The 17,961-nt window shown below is 36.3% G+C and overlaps 1 protein-coding gene across 1 annotated transcript in view; it reads left to right on the top strand.

Annotated features, from left to right (window-relative positions):
* LOC127812867 (uncharacterized) overlaps positions 1–17,961 on the top strand; it is a 45,430-nt gene that overhangs the window by 18,140 nt on the left and 9,329 nt on the right. Inside the window, exons 5-11 of the mRNA XM_052353389.1 lie at positions 1,552–2,312; positions 2,475–2,606; positions 3,992–4,081; positions 4,219–4,342; positions 9,127–9,450; positions 10,261–10,325; positions 12,745–12,916. Coding sequence (XP_052209349.1) covers positions 1,552–2,312; positions 2,475–2,606; positions 3,992–4,081; positions 4,219–4,342; positions 9,127–9,450; positions 10,261–10,325; positions 12,745–12,916 — 1,668 coding nt within the window. The remainder of the gene's footprint in view (positions 1–1,551; positions 2,313–2,474; positions 2,607–3,991; positions 4,082–4,218; positions 4,343–9,126; positions 9,451–10,260; positions 10,326–12,744; positions 12,917–17,961) is intronic.

The raw sequence follows: 17,961 nt of genomic DNA on the forward strand, positions 1-17,961 counted from the left end.
TCTCTGGCAGTGGTTGAGCTAAGCACGTGATGAAAAATGTGAAGTGCTCCTATGTCTGCATCTGCAATTGGATCAAATGCGAGCCAATCTCTTCTTTCTGGTTCTGCATTTTGGCCAGAAGGCCCTCTCCGAGTCTGAGTTCAGCGAACTGAGTGTTTACCTTGTCCATCACCAGATTGAATATTTTGTTTGCCACCTCCATTTTTGATCGAGTACCTTCAGCCATGGAATTTGCCATGACTTCACTTACTGTCAGGTGTCACGGACAGGGGCAAGGGCGCCTGTTAATCGAAGGGGTAATGTAGTAATAATGGGAGTAGGCGGTTGGAGCTTAGAAGTGTGTAGAAGCTGGTAGTTAGCTGATTTTAATTCAAATGTTTGGCGCCCCCTTGAGGAGGGTATATAAGCCAGCTCATTGCCCCTTTAGCGGGTATCTGAAAATATAATTGAATCACATTTCTCCTCACTCATCTCTCTCTCAATTCTCTCTCTTTCTCTATCCCTATCTCTCTCCTTCTAATTTCACTACCTTTGGGTTTCTCATTCGCGTGCAATTCCGTCTGAATTGCGGAGGAAGCCATTGCCAGATCTGAGATCTGACATCAGGGTTCTCTCAATGAGAGCACCAAATTGTTAGGCTCACTGAAAGGGCAGTGATCACGCCAGAATTCTGGGGGAAGAAGAGAAAAGAGTTGGAAGGAAATGAAGAAGCAGAAACTTCTTAATTCATTTGATGATGTTCCCCTCTGCCCCTTTTTATTACAATTCAGTTAATAAAAAATGGAAAAGCAGGCAAGATGAACAATCCCCAAGCACGCCCTTGACACCTCCACTGCAATGTTAACAAATTCTCACATCCACGGTCCCTCCCTCAAGTCAATTATCCTGTTGTACGCATAAGCCTCACTGTGTTCCTCCGCATTCAGTTGGTCTAAGAGCCTTGTTCATATTCTCTGCCCCTGGCACTACTCCTTGGCTGCTCAGGTGGCATCTCCCTTTGTTTGTTTGTATCAGTTTCTCACAGATTTCTGTGACCTTCAAAAGGTTAAAGTCAACCGGGAGGCTATGCAGATTTGGATATCTCTGTTTAAGTATACTTAGACCATAGCATGCTACATGGCTAAGTGCTCAGAAGTTCAAATTGAACGGAATCCGAAGAAAGTTACTATGTCACACATATTTTGAAGGGAATTGGTTCTTGGTAATTTACCATATATCTGGTAACTGGTTGGCTAATCCTCATGGTGTTAGACATATAACAAAAATTATATAGTGCTTTTTATATATGAAATTGATTGCTTCATGGCACTTGAGGATATGCTGATGAGCATATGGCATAGGAAATAGGTAACATGCAATGTTGGAACTAATGATGCATTACTAATTGATTGATTATTATACTATACCAATACAACAACAACAACAACATATCCAACCTTTATCCCACTATGTGGGGTCGGCTACATGAATTCTAGACTTCCATGTATTGTAATGCTAGCTGATGTTCCTAAATAATATGTTGGAAGTAATCCTGATTTTTTCTGTCATCAGATTGCTCGTAAAGTTGGAGATCCAAACATTCCTCGTCCATGGAGTCGGTATTCCATTAACAAACCACAGAGTTCAACTCAGGGAGAAAATTTTGTTCCTAAGAGGGAGGGCCTTGAAATTTCCAAGGGAGGAAAAAATAATAAGAAGGACATTGAGGATGATGACCCTCAGCTTCAGGAGTTTCTTCAAGTAATGCAGCCCCGGGTGAAGTCAAAATTGTGGGGAAATGATTCATTGATTGCTTCCAATGTTGAGAAGAATGGACAAGCTAATGATGAGAACACCCAGATGACAGCCTTACTCAATGAGAAATCAGCTCGAGTGATGACTATAATAGATGAACCTGAGAAAGCCGAAAATGAGTCATTAGAGATTCAACCAACTGAAAAATCAAACAATTTGGCCATTGATGAATTTACCTCAGATGTGGATTACTTCAAGAGTAGAATGAAGAAAGAGTGGTCTGATTCTGAAAGTAGTGATGAGGAGGATGACAGCAATAACAGCGATGATGATGGTGGTGGAATGCATTCTCCGAAGAAAAGCAATAAGGCCCAGGATGTTCGGAAAGTAGGTCCAAGGGTACAACCTGATTCCTTAAAAAGAGAAGCTTCTGAAGAGGATGCCCAAGATGAGTTTTCTGGAAGTTCTGATCACAAGATGATTGATTTAGGCAATCAATCACCAAGATTGAAAGATGATAACAGAGAACTTCTAGAGACTGGTCGTCTTTTTGTCCGCAATCTGCCATATACTACCAGGTATGCTTCTATTCTCCTTTTGTATTGGATGACATATTTCTTATGCAATAAGTGAATTGATTTGATGTGCTGGTATATTGCTAATTGTTTATTTTAATTTTAATGTAAGATTATGATTTACTATTTTTTTTTTGTGCCTTAATGTTATTTGATGGAACTCAGTGAGTATGAGCTGGAAGAGCACTTTAGCAGATTTGGCAATGTATCTGAAGTTCATATCGTTGTTGATAAAGATACGAAGAGGTCAAAAGGAACTGCTTATGTTCATTATTCACTTCCAGAATCTGCCTCCAGGTATTTGCCTTTCAGCTTAACTAGCAAGATCTACAATCTGACCCCCCTTCAGGTCCAAGATATTTGCTTTTGGGATACAACCCACTAATAGCTGCATTTTCCTCTTAGATATGTTCTTTATAAAGTTGGACTCTCAATATTGAGATTTTTTATGCCTTTAGATACTCTAGCATTATTTTTTGCCGTTAGTTACCAAATTAACTTAACAAAAGACAGCAATGTTGTCCTAGTATTAAAAATATATTAAGAATTCTAATCTTATTGTTAAAACATGGATTATTTTGAGGGAAAAATGTATTGATTATGAACATGGTTGTTAAAATCGAGATTTTAAGTGGGATCGAAGAATGGTCCTTAAAATCAAATTGTAAATTCGGATCGTAAAATCGTAAGTTTTTAGAGACAATTAAAAATACCATTTAATGTATGTAAATATATATTTAGAATAACATAATTTTATAAAAAATTAATTAATATTGCTTAGTAACATGATTATTGCAATTAACAACCGTAAACCTTATGAATATAATACATGTATGTACTTATTTCAAAATACCTTCATCTATTGATTTCAAAAATACTAAATAATATGAAATTTCTAAATATTAAGTTCATCATTTGTCATCATTCATCCATAATCAAAATTTCAAATATTAATTTATATATAATGTAAATTTCAAAGTTTACCAAGTTTACTGCTGAGTTACCGAGTTTATAGTATTAAATTGTGAGTCAACTCCGATTATATGAAAATCCAAGTTTATAAGCGAGTTGACTCGTTTAAACCTACATGACTCGTAAATTCATACAGGTTGATTGGCGACTTTGACAACAATGATTATGAAAACAAAAATGTACATTATATTTATATATTAATTGCAAAAGATTGTAGTGTTCGGTGAAAAGATGTAACTATGATAATAACAACACACCAAGCCTTTATCTACTCGTTGGGGTTGACCACATAAATTCCAGCTTGCCAGTATTCTTTATCTATGGGCCTATGGCCATATACTTTGTAAAGCTATTATATCCTATCATGCTTAAGAGTTTTCTACTAAATTTCTTTTAGTCTTCCCCGTATCTTTTGTGCTGCAAACTTTGTCCATTTCATCCTCTCTTCTCATAAGATTGTATTGGTTTTCTTTTCACATGATTGGACCATCTTAATTGTGTCTCACACATTTGCCCTTAATAGATGCCACTTTGATCTTATTATGGATGACTGCATTTTTCATCTTTTCTTGTATAGTTACGACGTTTCTAATTCTATAGTTTAAAATTTGACCTTATTTTCTTGTTTCTTTCTTCATCTCCTTATTTCATATTCTGTTATAGGGAAATACTCTATTATTGGCATTTTTGACATGCAATTTCTTATTCAGAGCCTTAGAAGAGTTGGACAATTCAATTTTTCAAGGAAGGTTATTGCATATTATGCCAGCAAAGCAAAAAATTGCTTTGGAGAAGCAAGAGTAAGCAGCATCATGATATTCCATTTTCAATAAAATTGTGGTGCTGATGTTTCAATTTTCCTCTTTCTAGCAGCATCATGATATTCCATTGTCAATAAAATTGTGGTGCTGATGTTTCACTTTTCATCTTTCTATAGGAGCATTGCTTCTGCAAATGAATCTCTAAAGAGATTTAAGCAAAGAAGGGAGGATGAGAAAAAGGCATCTGAAGCCAGCGGAAATACACGAGCATGGAACAGTTTGTTCATGCGACCTGATACTGTATGTTTCAGGACTATTATAGCATTAAGACTTATTACAGATGCAATGGAAGGATATTTCTAATTTGTTAATAGGATGTGCGGCATGTGTCATTTGTATCCATCCTGCTTTATCACAGTAACTGGATTTGAAACAAATCAAATTTGTTGGTCCTCATTGGTGGACCAAGAGTGCTGCTTTCTGTTTTTCATCCAGTTTCATCCTCGTTTGAGGAGACCTGGTGAAACTTGCGACATTGTGATGGAGGAGAAGAGGGAATGGAGAAAAGAAGAGAGAAAAGTGAGAAGGGAAATAGAGAAGGAAGAAGAAAGAAGAAGTAGAGAAGAGAAGGAGATGAAGAAGAGAGGAGATTGGTAGAGCAGTTGAGAAAGGGGGTTTCTGAAATATGATCACATTGACTTCCTTTCACATTCAAGCACACACACACATATATATTTGTCCAAACAAAAAATAACGAACATACCCACAATTACAGAAAAATGTAGAACAATCCCAAACATAAATACATCCTAAAATCTACTCCTATGCCTACAATAAACCCATCCAAATCTCCCTTGAGACGGTCCCATGTCACATTGTCATCCATTTTAGCTCGTTAAGATTGATTTTTGCAAGTACTGTGCTATATGTTCATTGAAATTTGGTCAAATTCCATACAAGCAGGACTATAGTTTTTGTCTGAGCCATCAGGCACAGACAGCCTGTCTGAATGTGAAGAATTGAAGCGAAAAAGTAAAATTTGAAAGGTTGTTGCAGCTGTGGTGTTTAGAGTGATTTTATAGTGGTATTTGTTGACACAAAGAAAATAAGAAGTCAATTTTGGAAGGTTGTTATGGCCATATGATGTTGGGAGGCATGATTTATAGTTGTAATTGTTTACAAAAAGAAAACGAGGTCTCAATTTTTGAATGTTGTTACATTCATATGGTTTTAGAAAGCATGATTTATTATTGTTAAGAAAAGAAAAACTTGAACATGATTTGCAGTGGTGACTGGTGAGGAAATGAATTTTAGCTAGTTTGAAAATAATGAGAAAAAAGAGAGTTGGATGAAATTCATTTGAGGAAGAAAACATTAGTCAAATGCATCCCCTCTAAGTAGGTAATTAGATAAGGAGATATGCCAGTTGAAAATGAATATGATTGTTGCCATTGTTTTCATAATGAAAAATTGTGATAAAGCATGCTTTTAATTTTTTGGACAGGTATAGTCTTTTATGCCAAAATGGGACCCACTTTTGTGCACAGGATGGATATAGAGGGAAATATATCCTCTCTTATAAGTACATATCCCCTCGTAAAATTATTAAAAGTGGAAGAGGAATCATAAAGATTCCCTGATAACCAAAAATGAAATGTATGTTTACACTCAATGAAAAAGAGAACTCAATTTTCTGCACTCCACATTACTTTTGCTTGCCTTCTTTCCATTGTTAGTAAAATTTATGTTGTTTGTAAAAGATGAACATGTGTGATTGTTAATTAGGTGACCAAGAAGCACTAAACTGAACAACAAACATATCTAAGTCTTAATCCCACTATGTGGGGGTAAGCAAGAAATGCCAATGGAGCAAACAAACTTTTTTGTGCTGTTGTTCCTAGAAGTATTGCACCTCTGCTGTATTATGACATTTACAACTGCTTTTCTCATGAAATTAAATGCAGTATCTTTTGATAGCAAATAGCTGCTTTATCTTGGAAACCAACATTAAACCCTAAATGTTGATTATTTATCTAACAGCAAGGGTCTGAAGCCATGATAGAAATTTAGAAATCTTCTAGCTTTCTCTATCCTTGTTTCTAAACAGAAGGTTGTCTGCATGAATACTTTTTTGAAGGCCTCCCAAGCTTTTCATTTTGGTGGTCATTATTAACTTCATATTGTTCAAAATAGTTATCCGATTCTATCACATTGGTCTCCCAATCCATCTCTTGAAATTCTGTTCCTTGCTCATCATGTAGACTATAGTGCAGAAATGAAAGTATCTCCTCAAAGTAGCTATCCCTTCTAAGCCCATGTTTGATTTTTTTTTTTTTTATAATTGTTTTGCCACCTTTTGGCATTTGGAATGTGGATGGGCTCTTCAATCCGATCTTGGCCAGGTTGAAACCCCACTATGAATGAACAAAGTTGATGTTGATGAACGGCCAAATCACCACCTTGGTAGGCCACCCCAAGGATACAGCTATACCCTAATCCCTAGGAATCCACCACAAGGGAGAAGAGAAAACAAGAGGATTTATCCTTCTCTAAAGAAAACTGTTTTTTATTCAATTGATTTTACTTGATTAAAAACTACTACATAGCACCCCTATTTATAGAAGGGAATCCTTTACTAAAGAGGCAAATAATTATAATTGGAATCCAACTGCAAATAAGAATAAGAATCCAAAACCAAAAGGAAATAAGAATCCTAAACCAAAAAGGAAAAATAAAATATATTCTTAAACAACTAGGAATCCTAAACTATATTACCTTCCTATTCGACATTGCTTTTAAGTCAGACATGCTGAATTTCCATGACTAACAGTTCGATTCCAAATGTGATGGGACAACAAAGTGACAAGTAAGCTAACAATTTTATGATCTTCTTCTCTTTTTATAATTGGCAGATCTTGGTTACAGTTGGACTGATTGCAGGGCATCGTGGATTGCCACATCAGTTAGCTTGTAGTATTGGAAAAAGAAATGAGCATAGCTAAAAGCATTTGAAGAAGAAATAAGTGCATAGGATAGTAGGACCATGCATTTGTGCACTCTTTCATGAAACTTTCAAATTTATTTTGGCCTTTTTTACCTGATCATGGAAAGAAGTTGTCATAGCGAAACTTTTGGGAGAGAAATTTGATGGATGAGCTTTATAATCTGGTAAGTGCAAGCCTTTCTAGCAACAGTAAGGTTGCTCCTTTGTGACTGGCAGGCCACAAGTTTAAGTTGTGGAAATGGCCTCTTTGCAATGTAAGGCAAGGCTGTGTATAAGAATGACCTTTCTCAACCCTCACAAAGTGGGTAGCCTCATGCACTGGTTACGACCTTTATGTTTTATAATCTGGTATATTACATTTTAGGTGCAAAATCAATAAGTTAAGGAAGCCAGGTTAATTGTCATGTGCTCAATCTTCCAGCACTTGTGTGACACTTAAGCTTCTCACTTCCTCCACAAGAGAGAGCCTAAGTTCAGCCTTTTTCCTTCCAAAATGTAGTGTGAGATCAAAAGAACATAAAGAGAATGGCAAATCAAACACTCAAGGGTGTTTTGGAAAGGTCTCTTGTATTACACTTCAAAATAGTACATCTGTCTTGGATGCCTTTACAAATAAGGCTTTCCTCTATTTATAGGCCTCAATGGGAAGAGTGTGTGGCTAGGGTTGTGCCACATGTCGGTCATCTAATATACATGTAGAGATATTTACACAACTTACTAGGAAAATCTAGAAATATTTACAATATCTTACTCTTCTTTAGAATCTTGTAGGGACCCTAGTGTCACAAGCCTAATGGCTTAAGTGTAATAAACTAGAGTTGCATAGCTATAAGAGGCATAGCAGAATGTAATAACAGTTTGCATGTGCGGGCGGTTCCGCCTAAGCCACTTGTGGGATTCGGTTGTAATAACAACTAGCTAGAGCGAGCCTATAAAAGGGCATTGTATGTGAGGATGGGATCTATCAATCAATGCATTCGGATCTTTCCCTCTCTAATCTCTCTCTTTTTCCTCTCTCCCTCTTCTTAATTCAAATCTCCCTCCCTTTCTCCTTCTCAAATTCCCGATTCTCCCAGAATTGCCCAAGCCTCATACTCGAGGCTTGACACCTAGAATCTTCTAAAGAACTCTAGATGACCTCTACAATTTCTAGAATCTTCTAGTACCATGTAGGATACTCTAGATACTTCTGGAACGTTTTACAATGGAAGCATTTAGAATTCTCCCTAGAAAATTCCACATTCATCCGGCTCTTCCCTACACTTGAGGTGTGATCTCTATTACAAGTATCTGAGACCAACACCTATTTATGTGACTCATGACACAATAGTTGTAATTCTTCTCCTCTCTCTCTCTCTCTCTGTAGGAGGGATTAGCAATTGGGATGGGAATATGGGGTGCTAACTCCAACATAGTCTCTCAAGTTTAACTTATGAAAATTGATTTACCCCAAGCTGTTTTGTTATCAAATTTGTGGAAATTTGGTACTGATTGTGTAAGTTGGGAAGCATTATCTTGCTATTCTTGACCTATAAGTCCTTATGTAAAATTATCACAATTAGGTTGAAAAGGGATTAGGAAGATGGTTGTTGATGCCAATACCTCACCATGTAATAGTTATTTCATCAGTTCACTGATTTTCCACTAAAATGTTTTTCACATTGCACCTTCTTCTAGTTATATGTGTTAATGCTGGAAGAGAAGGGCTTCGGTAGCAAGTATACTTTGTAGGTAGAGCTGCTGAAATATTCCTCATAATTATTGCATGTTCTTTTGTGGGTATATCCACTGCGATCTAATGTAGTTTAAAGTCTTTGTCTGTTAGCTTGAATCATTCCAGGTTGGTTATCTTTCACATTTTTGTTAGAACATGAATTGGACGCATTTAAAGGTTATTGAATTTTGCATGGTATTCTCTCAAAACTAGGCCCTTTAGTTTCTTACCCTAGGCCTAACTGATGTAATTAGATAGCTGTTTTATTTGTCTGCATGATTCTTTCTTTTAGTTATGATCTAAGTACCTACGTTTCATTCTCACTTTGTCTTTTTGTTTATTATTTCTTTTATGTTTTGTGAATAGGTCGTTGAAAATGTTGCTAGAAAATTTGGTACAAGTAAAAGTGATTTTCTTGACCGAGAAGCTGACGATCTTGCTGTCCGCATTGCTTTGGGAGAAACTCAAGTGATCGCCGAGACAAAAACGGCGCTTGTAAATGCAGGGGTTAATATAACCTCATTAGAAGAATTTTCCAGTGGGAAAACTGTTGGTGTGAAGAGAAGCAACCACATAATATTAGTCAAGAACTTGCCTTACAGTTCTTCTGAAGGTGAACTTGCTAAGATGTTTGGGAAATTTGCCAGCTTGGACAAAATTATTCTCCCTCCAACAAAAACTTTGGCTTTGGTATGTGCTTTGCACTTTTGGGTGTCTCTCTAGGATTGCTCTGGGTTGAAATGCATACGTGCAATCCCTTTAATGTGTTTGCTTTTCAGTGAATTTTGGCCTTTGTCTCTCTTGGATTTTTTGATTTATTCTCTAAATGCATTCATGAATGTTATAATCCGTTTAGTGCGTATTCTCTTTTGGTAAGGGTGTCAGCCTCCAAAATTAGCAAAGGTTTTACCACAATCCAGAGGTTTATGTATTTATTTATTTAAACAACTAGTACATTCATTGAAGGCACCAACTCTGAACTGAGGTAGTTTTCCTAACTAAAAAAGTTGAGACCTATGATTGAAGAGAATATTATGGGAAGTGCATGACTGGATATAGATGATTGTTTTAATGTTATATGGTGACAGAGGAAAGAAATAATCAGAAGAGTTGGGCAGTGAACATTGAACTACTACAACAGCAACATAGCAAGCCTTATCATTTGATGGCTCATTTCTATCATACCATATCATTTGAAGGCTCTTCTAACTTATGTCATAGCCAAGATTCTCCCACCAAGTTTTTCTTGGTCCTCCTTTACCTCTTTTGTTAGAAACTTGTTCCATTTCATTTGCACTCCTCGCAGGAGCCTTTATTGGTTGGTCTTCTTCTCACAAAACCAAACCATTTTTAACCATGTCTCACATGACCAAACCGTTATAGCAGAAGATTGAACCAAGTATTAATAAAGATTCAGTGGGTATTAGTGAGATGACTCATAATGGTACCAACTATTTACTTCTGCATTTGCTTATAATGCTTTTATTCACAACATTTCAGGTTGTTTTCCTTGAACCAGCTGAGGCACGTGCAGCTTTCAGAGGTTTAGCTTACAAGCGTTACAAGTAAGGCGCCGTTTGATTACAAAATGGAGTGTTTAAAATATAGTACTTTTTAGTTATCTTCTAATAAGTGTGTCAGATAATAAATGAGCTCTTATGATTTGAAGCTTAAAATTGATTGGAATTGCACCTTGATTTTAAGTGAAACGAACTTGACTTACCACTGGATGTTGGGTTTGCTCCATGAAAGGTAGTTATCATTTTCATGGTTTATCTATCTATCTATATATATATATATATATATATATATATAAAGATTAAACTCTAAAATCGATGCTTGCATCTTTGGCACTAAAAATTCAGTAATTAAAAGTTTCCAGTACCAAGGTTTCAGTTTATCAAACATTCTGAGGTTCGATTTTTGTCTCTCTTACTCATTAATAATGGCACTAGTAACAAAATAATAACTAGTAAATGTAGACTTACTTGTAAAATTGTGGTACTAGTATCATTGCTCAACAGACCAAGGGAGGCAGCAATTTCTCTCTTTTATATCAGGTTGGATTTGGTAGGGATATGAAAACCATCTAATCTTGACCAAAACTTATCACTATTGCGTAAAGGATATTTTAATAATCACTTCATCATTTATTGCATGAAAGCCATCTAGTCTATTGAGGTTTTTGAATCTGCTGCACAGACACTTGTCATGGATTCAATTTGCCTACTCATTTTCCTTGGTTAACGATGATTCTGTTATGTTTTCCCCTCATGGCTTGAGAGGATTGCTACCTAGTAATTGTAGAATTTCCAAGTCAGACAATGATCTTGATTTGGTTCCTGACTTTCATTATGCTAATTCAATAAGAAAAATAAAGAGAGTAAGTATGACACTAGTGCTCCTGTTACCTTCCAAATGTACCAACTTGGTAGCTTGGTAGTGATTTCTGGGAACAGTGTGGTGAACTCTGTTTCATATTTGGGGGTGTTGAATATTCATTATAGCTTGGTAGTGATTTCTGTTGTCATGGCCATGTGATTTTAGCATCTAATTCTTCGTTTTGTTCAGGTTTTCTTGGGGTTTGTTTGTTTGGTAGGGATGTTCCAAGTGGCTGCCTTCATTTTATGCATTAATATAATATAATCAAATGTTCTTTCAAAAGAAAAAAAATGTACCAACTTGAATGCAAATTCTATAATAATCTGTAAGATGATTTTATGTTTTGTATATTGTTATGGACCACTAAAGACTATATACACGAATTCTTTTTCAATGAAATTTATATCCTAAAACCCTCGGAGCTCAACTAAACATATATAAGGATATGAATTTTCTTTTTTTCTTTTTTGTTGGTTAGAGTATCATTATACGCATCAGTGTGTGTTTTTTGACAATGTATTATATGATTTACTTTTTACAAACTTTTAATATCTCATATGCTTCTAGTTTAGACCTTATCTATTAGATTACGTAGTCATAGATGACATTGTAAGCTAACATGTAGGAGTAGAATAGTTATTTTATTGAGCCATACTGTCCTAGTTAATAGTAGATGGATCCCAATAGAAGGGGATGTCCCTGCCCCTTTTTTATATGAAGATATAAGTTCGTAATTCTGAAACCTCAATTGGAGGTTAGTTAATAACTTAATATCCATCAATATGTGATACCTCTATCTTTCAAATTTGGAAGCAAGTCGCCATGCTTTCTTCTTTTTTCATTGTTTCCTGAAGACAGTCTAGTTCTGAAATTTTGTTCATTTTAAAGGAATTATAGCAAGTGATTCTGTGTACTTAAATGTCTTATCATAAATCTTGTGACAGAGCACTGAGACCATTATTAGAGAAAATGCTTTCATATGAGTTTGTGTGAGTTACGTTTTCCTTTATGCTGTGCTACACATGTATGTTTGATCTTCAAGGAAAATCTGTTAAAAATTTTGTGAAGGTGTTAAAACTGCAGAGATATCTGAAAAATATTGCTTAATAAATCTTTCTGATGCTAAGTAGCGTGATGGAAAATATTGGGAGATGATTTCACATCCTTCAGATCACGTGGCTATTGGTTGATGGCTGTTATATGCTACTTCAAGTTTTGCTTGCCTATTTGAAGGAAAATTCAGTTGATCTTTAAGATTAAGAATAATGTTCTGTGGTCTTCTGCTTCAGTATATGTATAGCCAATATCACCCTTAGTGAACTTCTAGTGCTCTCTCTCTCTCTCTCTCTCTCGTATATATATATATATATGTATATGTATATTAATACACACAATTATACTGCCTGTTGATTTTTTTTTTCCTTTTAATTTCTATATATTTAAGCAAGGATACTTTCACTCTCTTAATTCCAAAATATAACAGATATTCATTTTTTTTATACAAATTTGGTATTAAAATTTCACTACCATATGTTGCATCCTGGTGGTGTTAGCTTGTCAAACAGGATCACAGTTTCATTTTGATTCTTAATTTTCACTTAGGGATGCTCCACTATATTTGGAATGGGCACCTGATCATATTCTTAATCAAAATACTACATCTATTGATGCGGCAAATACTGTCATTGTTGGTGAGAATGAAGTCAAGAGGGTAATATTGGAGCAACAAGTGGAAGGAATAACAGATGGAGAGATTGATCCTGATAGAATTGAGGTATGATAAATCATTCTATTTTCCAGTTGTATCATTTTGTTTTAGTTGTTTACTGAATAATGTACTTGATTAATATCTCTATTTCAATTAACAATATTTAATGGACACATTATAAATTATTTAGAAAGTATGCCAAATTTTTGGTTTCTCATAGTGTTCACTTTTGTGCATAAACATAGACATATGCCACTGCTTAACACTGAAGACCTATCTGACATTTCAGATTCTAGTTATTATTTCTGAGGGGATCATTTACTGCATAGATTTTGTGCTTTGTGTGTTTTTATGCAGAACCATTGTAATACTGGGGCAGTGGAAGCATGCCTTCACTTTTATGCATAACCATAGTGTCATGACCCTAAGGGTACTACTGTAATTAGACTGATAGTGAATAAGCCTATTGTACTAAGCAGTTACAGCTTAAGCGGTTTGTACCCATTCGGTTATGCCATTACAACTGAAGGGAGAAGCCTATAAAAGGCCATGTGCAAGAGGATGGGAATCATGAATGAGAATATCAATTCTTTCCCTCTCTCTACTTCTCTCTCTTGAATTCTCCCTCCAGATTCTCTCTAACTGTCCTATAATTCCAGAATAGGCCTGGCCTTTGATCAGGGGCTTGACACAGACATGTAAAGCATCAACTCTGAGACCTGTAGATTTTGTCTTGCATTTTAAATTATAGTCTGGGGGGATCATATACTGCGTATATTTTTGCCCCATGTGTTTTTATGCTGAATGCTGGGGCAGTGAATAAAGAAGACAAGTACTCAGCAATTATAATTGTCATCAGTATTTAAATTGAGAATTTATTTACGTTAGTCATTGGTGTTGCTTGCGGTTTTACATCTTTTGTTTTTACATTCTTGGTCAGCATTAATTTTATGTGAACAGATTTGGTCCCTAGAGTAGGGAACTTGAAATCAAGTCGAGTTTAGATCAAAGAACTCGCTTACTTTGATTCAATAGATAGGAAACCTATTTATACAAGATTCTATTGCTATCTAATCCTATAAATTAGGAGCTAATATACAACAGAAAAATAAGATAAGAATATTTCTATCTTCTCCTATTATTTTTCCTAAATTTTAGGAACTTATCTAGCTGCTTCTTTATCTTCTTTCTTTTGAACTGCTGGTGGCTTATCTACTGAATCAGCCTCTTTATCCTGCTTCCCGTGACTTCTTCATGGGCTATGACTCTCTCCAACACCCCCTGTCAAGCTAAGGAATAGATATTTCTCATTCCTAGCTTGTCGATGAGAGTTTCAAACCCTGGTTTAGCCATGGATTTAGTGAATATATCTGCCTCTTGATCTGCCGTGGGAACATAGGTAAGTTTTATACCTCCATCTTCTATCTCTCTTTGGATGAAGTGTTGATCAATCCTGACATGTTTCATTCTATTATGCTGTATGGGGTTGTTAACAATGCTTATAGCTGACTTGCTATCATTGTAGAGCCATGTTGGTTTAGTTAGTGGCATTTGTAAATCTTCCATCAATCTTGCTACCCAAATTAGTTCACAAACTCCTTGGGCAATTGCCCTAAATTCTGCTTCAGCACTACTTCTTACTACAACATACTGTTTTTTACTTCTCCAGGTGACTAAGTTACCCCATAGCTTTGTGTAAAAGCCTGATGTAGACCTACTATCAATCACTGACCCTGCCCAATCTGCATCAGAAAAACCTTCTGCTCCTCGTTCATCAGTCTTCTAAACAACAGTCCCTTACCTGGAGTGTCCTTTAGGCATCCCAGAATGTGATATACGGCATTCAAATGTTGTTGAGTTGGGGCATGCATAAATTGACTTATGATGCTCACTGAATAGGCTATGTCTGGGCGTGTTAAAGACAGATAAATCAATCTCCCAACTAACCTTTGATACCTCTCTCTGTCTATTGGTGGATCATCATCCTTCTTCATATACTTCCAATTCCTCTCAAGTGGAGTTTGTTTTGGTTTGCACGCAAGCATTCCTGTTTCTTTTAGAAGATCAAGAGTATATTTTCGTTGAGATATTAGAATACCTTCTTTACTTCTTGCTACTTCCATTCCCAGAAAATACTTAATATTTCCCAAGTCTTTTACCACAAACTCTTCTTTCAATCTTTGTTTTAGAGCTATAATTTCATTGGCATCATCCCTTGTAACAATTATATCATCCACGTACACGATCAATTTGCACCTTTTTCCATTTGAGTGTTTAATAAATAGAGTATGATCAGCCTCACCTTGCTTGTAACCAAATTTTGTTAAAGTTGAGCTAAACCTTTTAAACCATGCTCTAGGGGATTGTTTCAAACCATAAAGAGATTTGTGTAGTTTGCATACCTTCCCAATTTTTTCTTCATTTTCAAATCCGGGTGGAATCTTCATATATACCTCTTCTTCTAGCTCTCCATTTAGAAAAGCATTCTTGATGTCAAACTGAAGTAGCTCCCAATCTAAATTAACAGCAATGGATAGAAGTACTCTAATGGAATTTAACTTTGCAACCGGGGAAAATGTCTCTTCATAATCTATACCATAGGTTTGAGAGTACCCTTGGGCTACCAACCTGGCTTTATACTGATCTATACTTCCATCTGATTTATATTTAACAGTAAAAACCCATTTGCAGCCTACTACCTTTTTGTTCTTCGGTTTGTCCACCAGTTCCCATGTATTGTTGCTGTCCAAAGCCTTCATTTCTTCCATCACAGCATTCTTCCAGTTTGTATCACCCAAAGCTTCATGTATATTGCTGGGAATGGAAGCTTCATCCATAGTTACAGTGAACGCCCTAAACTGTGGGGATAATTTAGAGTAATTTAGATAATTTGATATGGGATATTTCACACAAGACCTTACTCATTTTCTGACTGCAATAGGTAGATCCAAATCATCTTTAGCTGCTGCACTGTTTTCTTCATTTTCTGGATCGATCTCAGGTTCCAACAACTGGCTGATTTGAGGAGCAGGGTTTTTTTGCTTTCTTGAGTACACTTTAAGTTGTTTTTCTGGATTCAATTCTTCCCTTAGGTCAGTCTCCCCTAGTTCATTTGGACTGTGATCAAATTTTGGGCTTGTTGCTAGGTTCAATCATTGCAGGCTGTGAACAAACAGCTGCAGGATCATCACAAGTAGTAGTGGGAGACATAGGCAGTGTAATAGGCATTGAAATTGTGGGATCCCAATGACTTTCTTCCACTTCAGATGCAGTACCGGTGTGATAAAAGGCTGTTTCATTAAATATTACATCACAAGAAACAAAGAATTTTTGTGATGTGGGACAATAACATTTATATCTTTTTTGGGTAGGAGAGTAACCAATGAAAATACACTCGAATGACTTTGGTTCTAGTTTGTGACGGTTTGGGCTGGTTTGATAGACATAGGCTACACATCCAAACACCTTTGGGGTAAGAGTATTGAGAATCCGAACATAAGGAAATGTAGTCATCAGGTTGTTCAAGGGTGTTTGGTATTTCAAAACTTTGGTTGGGAGCCTATTAATCAAGTAAGCAGCTGTTAGAATTGCCTCCCCCCAATACCTATTAGAAGTAGAACCTGTGAACATCAAGGATCTAGCCACTTCAAGTAAATGGCGGTTTTTTCTTTCTGCTACCCCATTTTGTTGGGGAGTGTAGGGGCATGTGCTTTGATGAAATATTCCATTTGTAGTGAGATATTGGGTAAATGGGTAAGAGAAGTATTCTCGGCCATTATTAGTCCTAAGGATGCAAATAGAGGATTGAAAGACATTTAGAACAAGCTTATGGAAATTCTGAAAAATTGCACATACCTCAGATTTTTCTTTCATTAGATATACCCAACATACCCTTGTGTGATCATCAATGAATGTCACAAACCATCTGGTACCATTCAAGTTTGAAACCCTAGCTGGACCCCATATATCACTATGGATCAAATGAAATGGTTTGGAAGGATTATATGCCTTTTGAGAATAGGAACTGTGAGTTTGTTTGGCAAGAATGCAATGGTCACATTTGAGCTCCAAATTAGCTTTATTGATGAATAAATCGGGAAACAAATGTTTCAAATACTGAAAACTAGGGTGACCAAGACGTTTATGCCATAACAAAATTTCTGAATTCACACTAACCGAAAAAGAAAAACTACGAGTCAACTGACTAAGAAAAGCCTTGTTGTCCAATACCCAATAAAGCCCATCCTTCTCCTCAGCACTGCCAATCATCTTCCCCGTGGACCGATCCTAAAAAATACAATGTGAAGAAGAGAATGTCATGGTGCAATTCAGGTCATTAGTGAGTTTACTCACAGATAACAAGCTACACTTCAAATTTGGCACATATAAGACAGATTCAAGTACTAAACCAGCCACACATACTTTCCCTTTTCCTTTAACTGAAGATATTGTTCCATTTGCCATTAACACAGTTAGATCCCTATTTTCCAACTGAAAATTTTCGAACATAGCCATGGAACCGATCATATGATCGGATGCTCCTGTATCCACAACCCAACTGCTGTTGCTTATCCTCCTAGTAGTTAAGGAAAAAACTGTGTTACCTCTTTGGGTGAAAGATGGTGCTGGAGTTGTTGCTGTTGGTCCATCTAATTCCTTTTGAATATGTGCTCCATTCAGTAATTTCTGCAAGAAATCTACTTGATCTGCTGTTAGATTCAATCCCATACCTCTTTCGTTGTTGGGAGGACTTGCAGTTGTAGGCATACTTGTAGCTGTATAGGCTGGTCTTTCCCTCTCCTTCTCCTTCTTGTTTCTTGGTTGCCAATTTGGTGGCTTTCCATGGAGTTTCTAGTAGTTGTTTTTTGTGTGATAGGGCTTATTACAGTGTTCACACCATTGTTTAGCCTTCAGATTTTCTTCTTTTCTTGTTGTAGCAAGGGCAGATCCAGTGTTGGGTTCTGCCGAAACAAGCATGACTCTCCTTCTGCTCTCCTCACGTCTAACTTCCGCGAATGCTTCTCTAAGTGTTGGTAGAGGCTTGATGCCTAAGAGGCGTCCTCGAACCTTATCCAAGTCTGAATTGAGGCCTTGAAGAAAGTCGAAAACTT

Source organism: Diospyros lotus, chromosome 11, assembly GCF_014633365.1.
Source record: "Diospyros lotus cultivar Yz01 chromosome 11, ASM1463336v1, whole genome shotgun sequence".
Lineage (NCBI taxonomy): Eukaryota > Viridiplantae > Streptophyta > Magnoliopsida > Ericales > Ebenaceae > Diospyros > Diospyros lotus.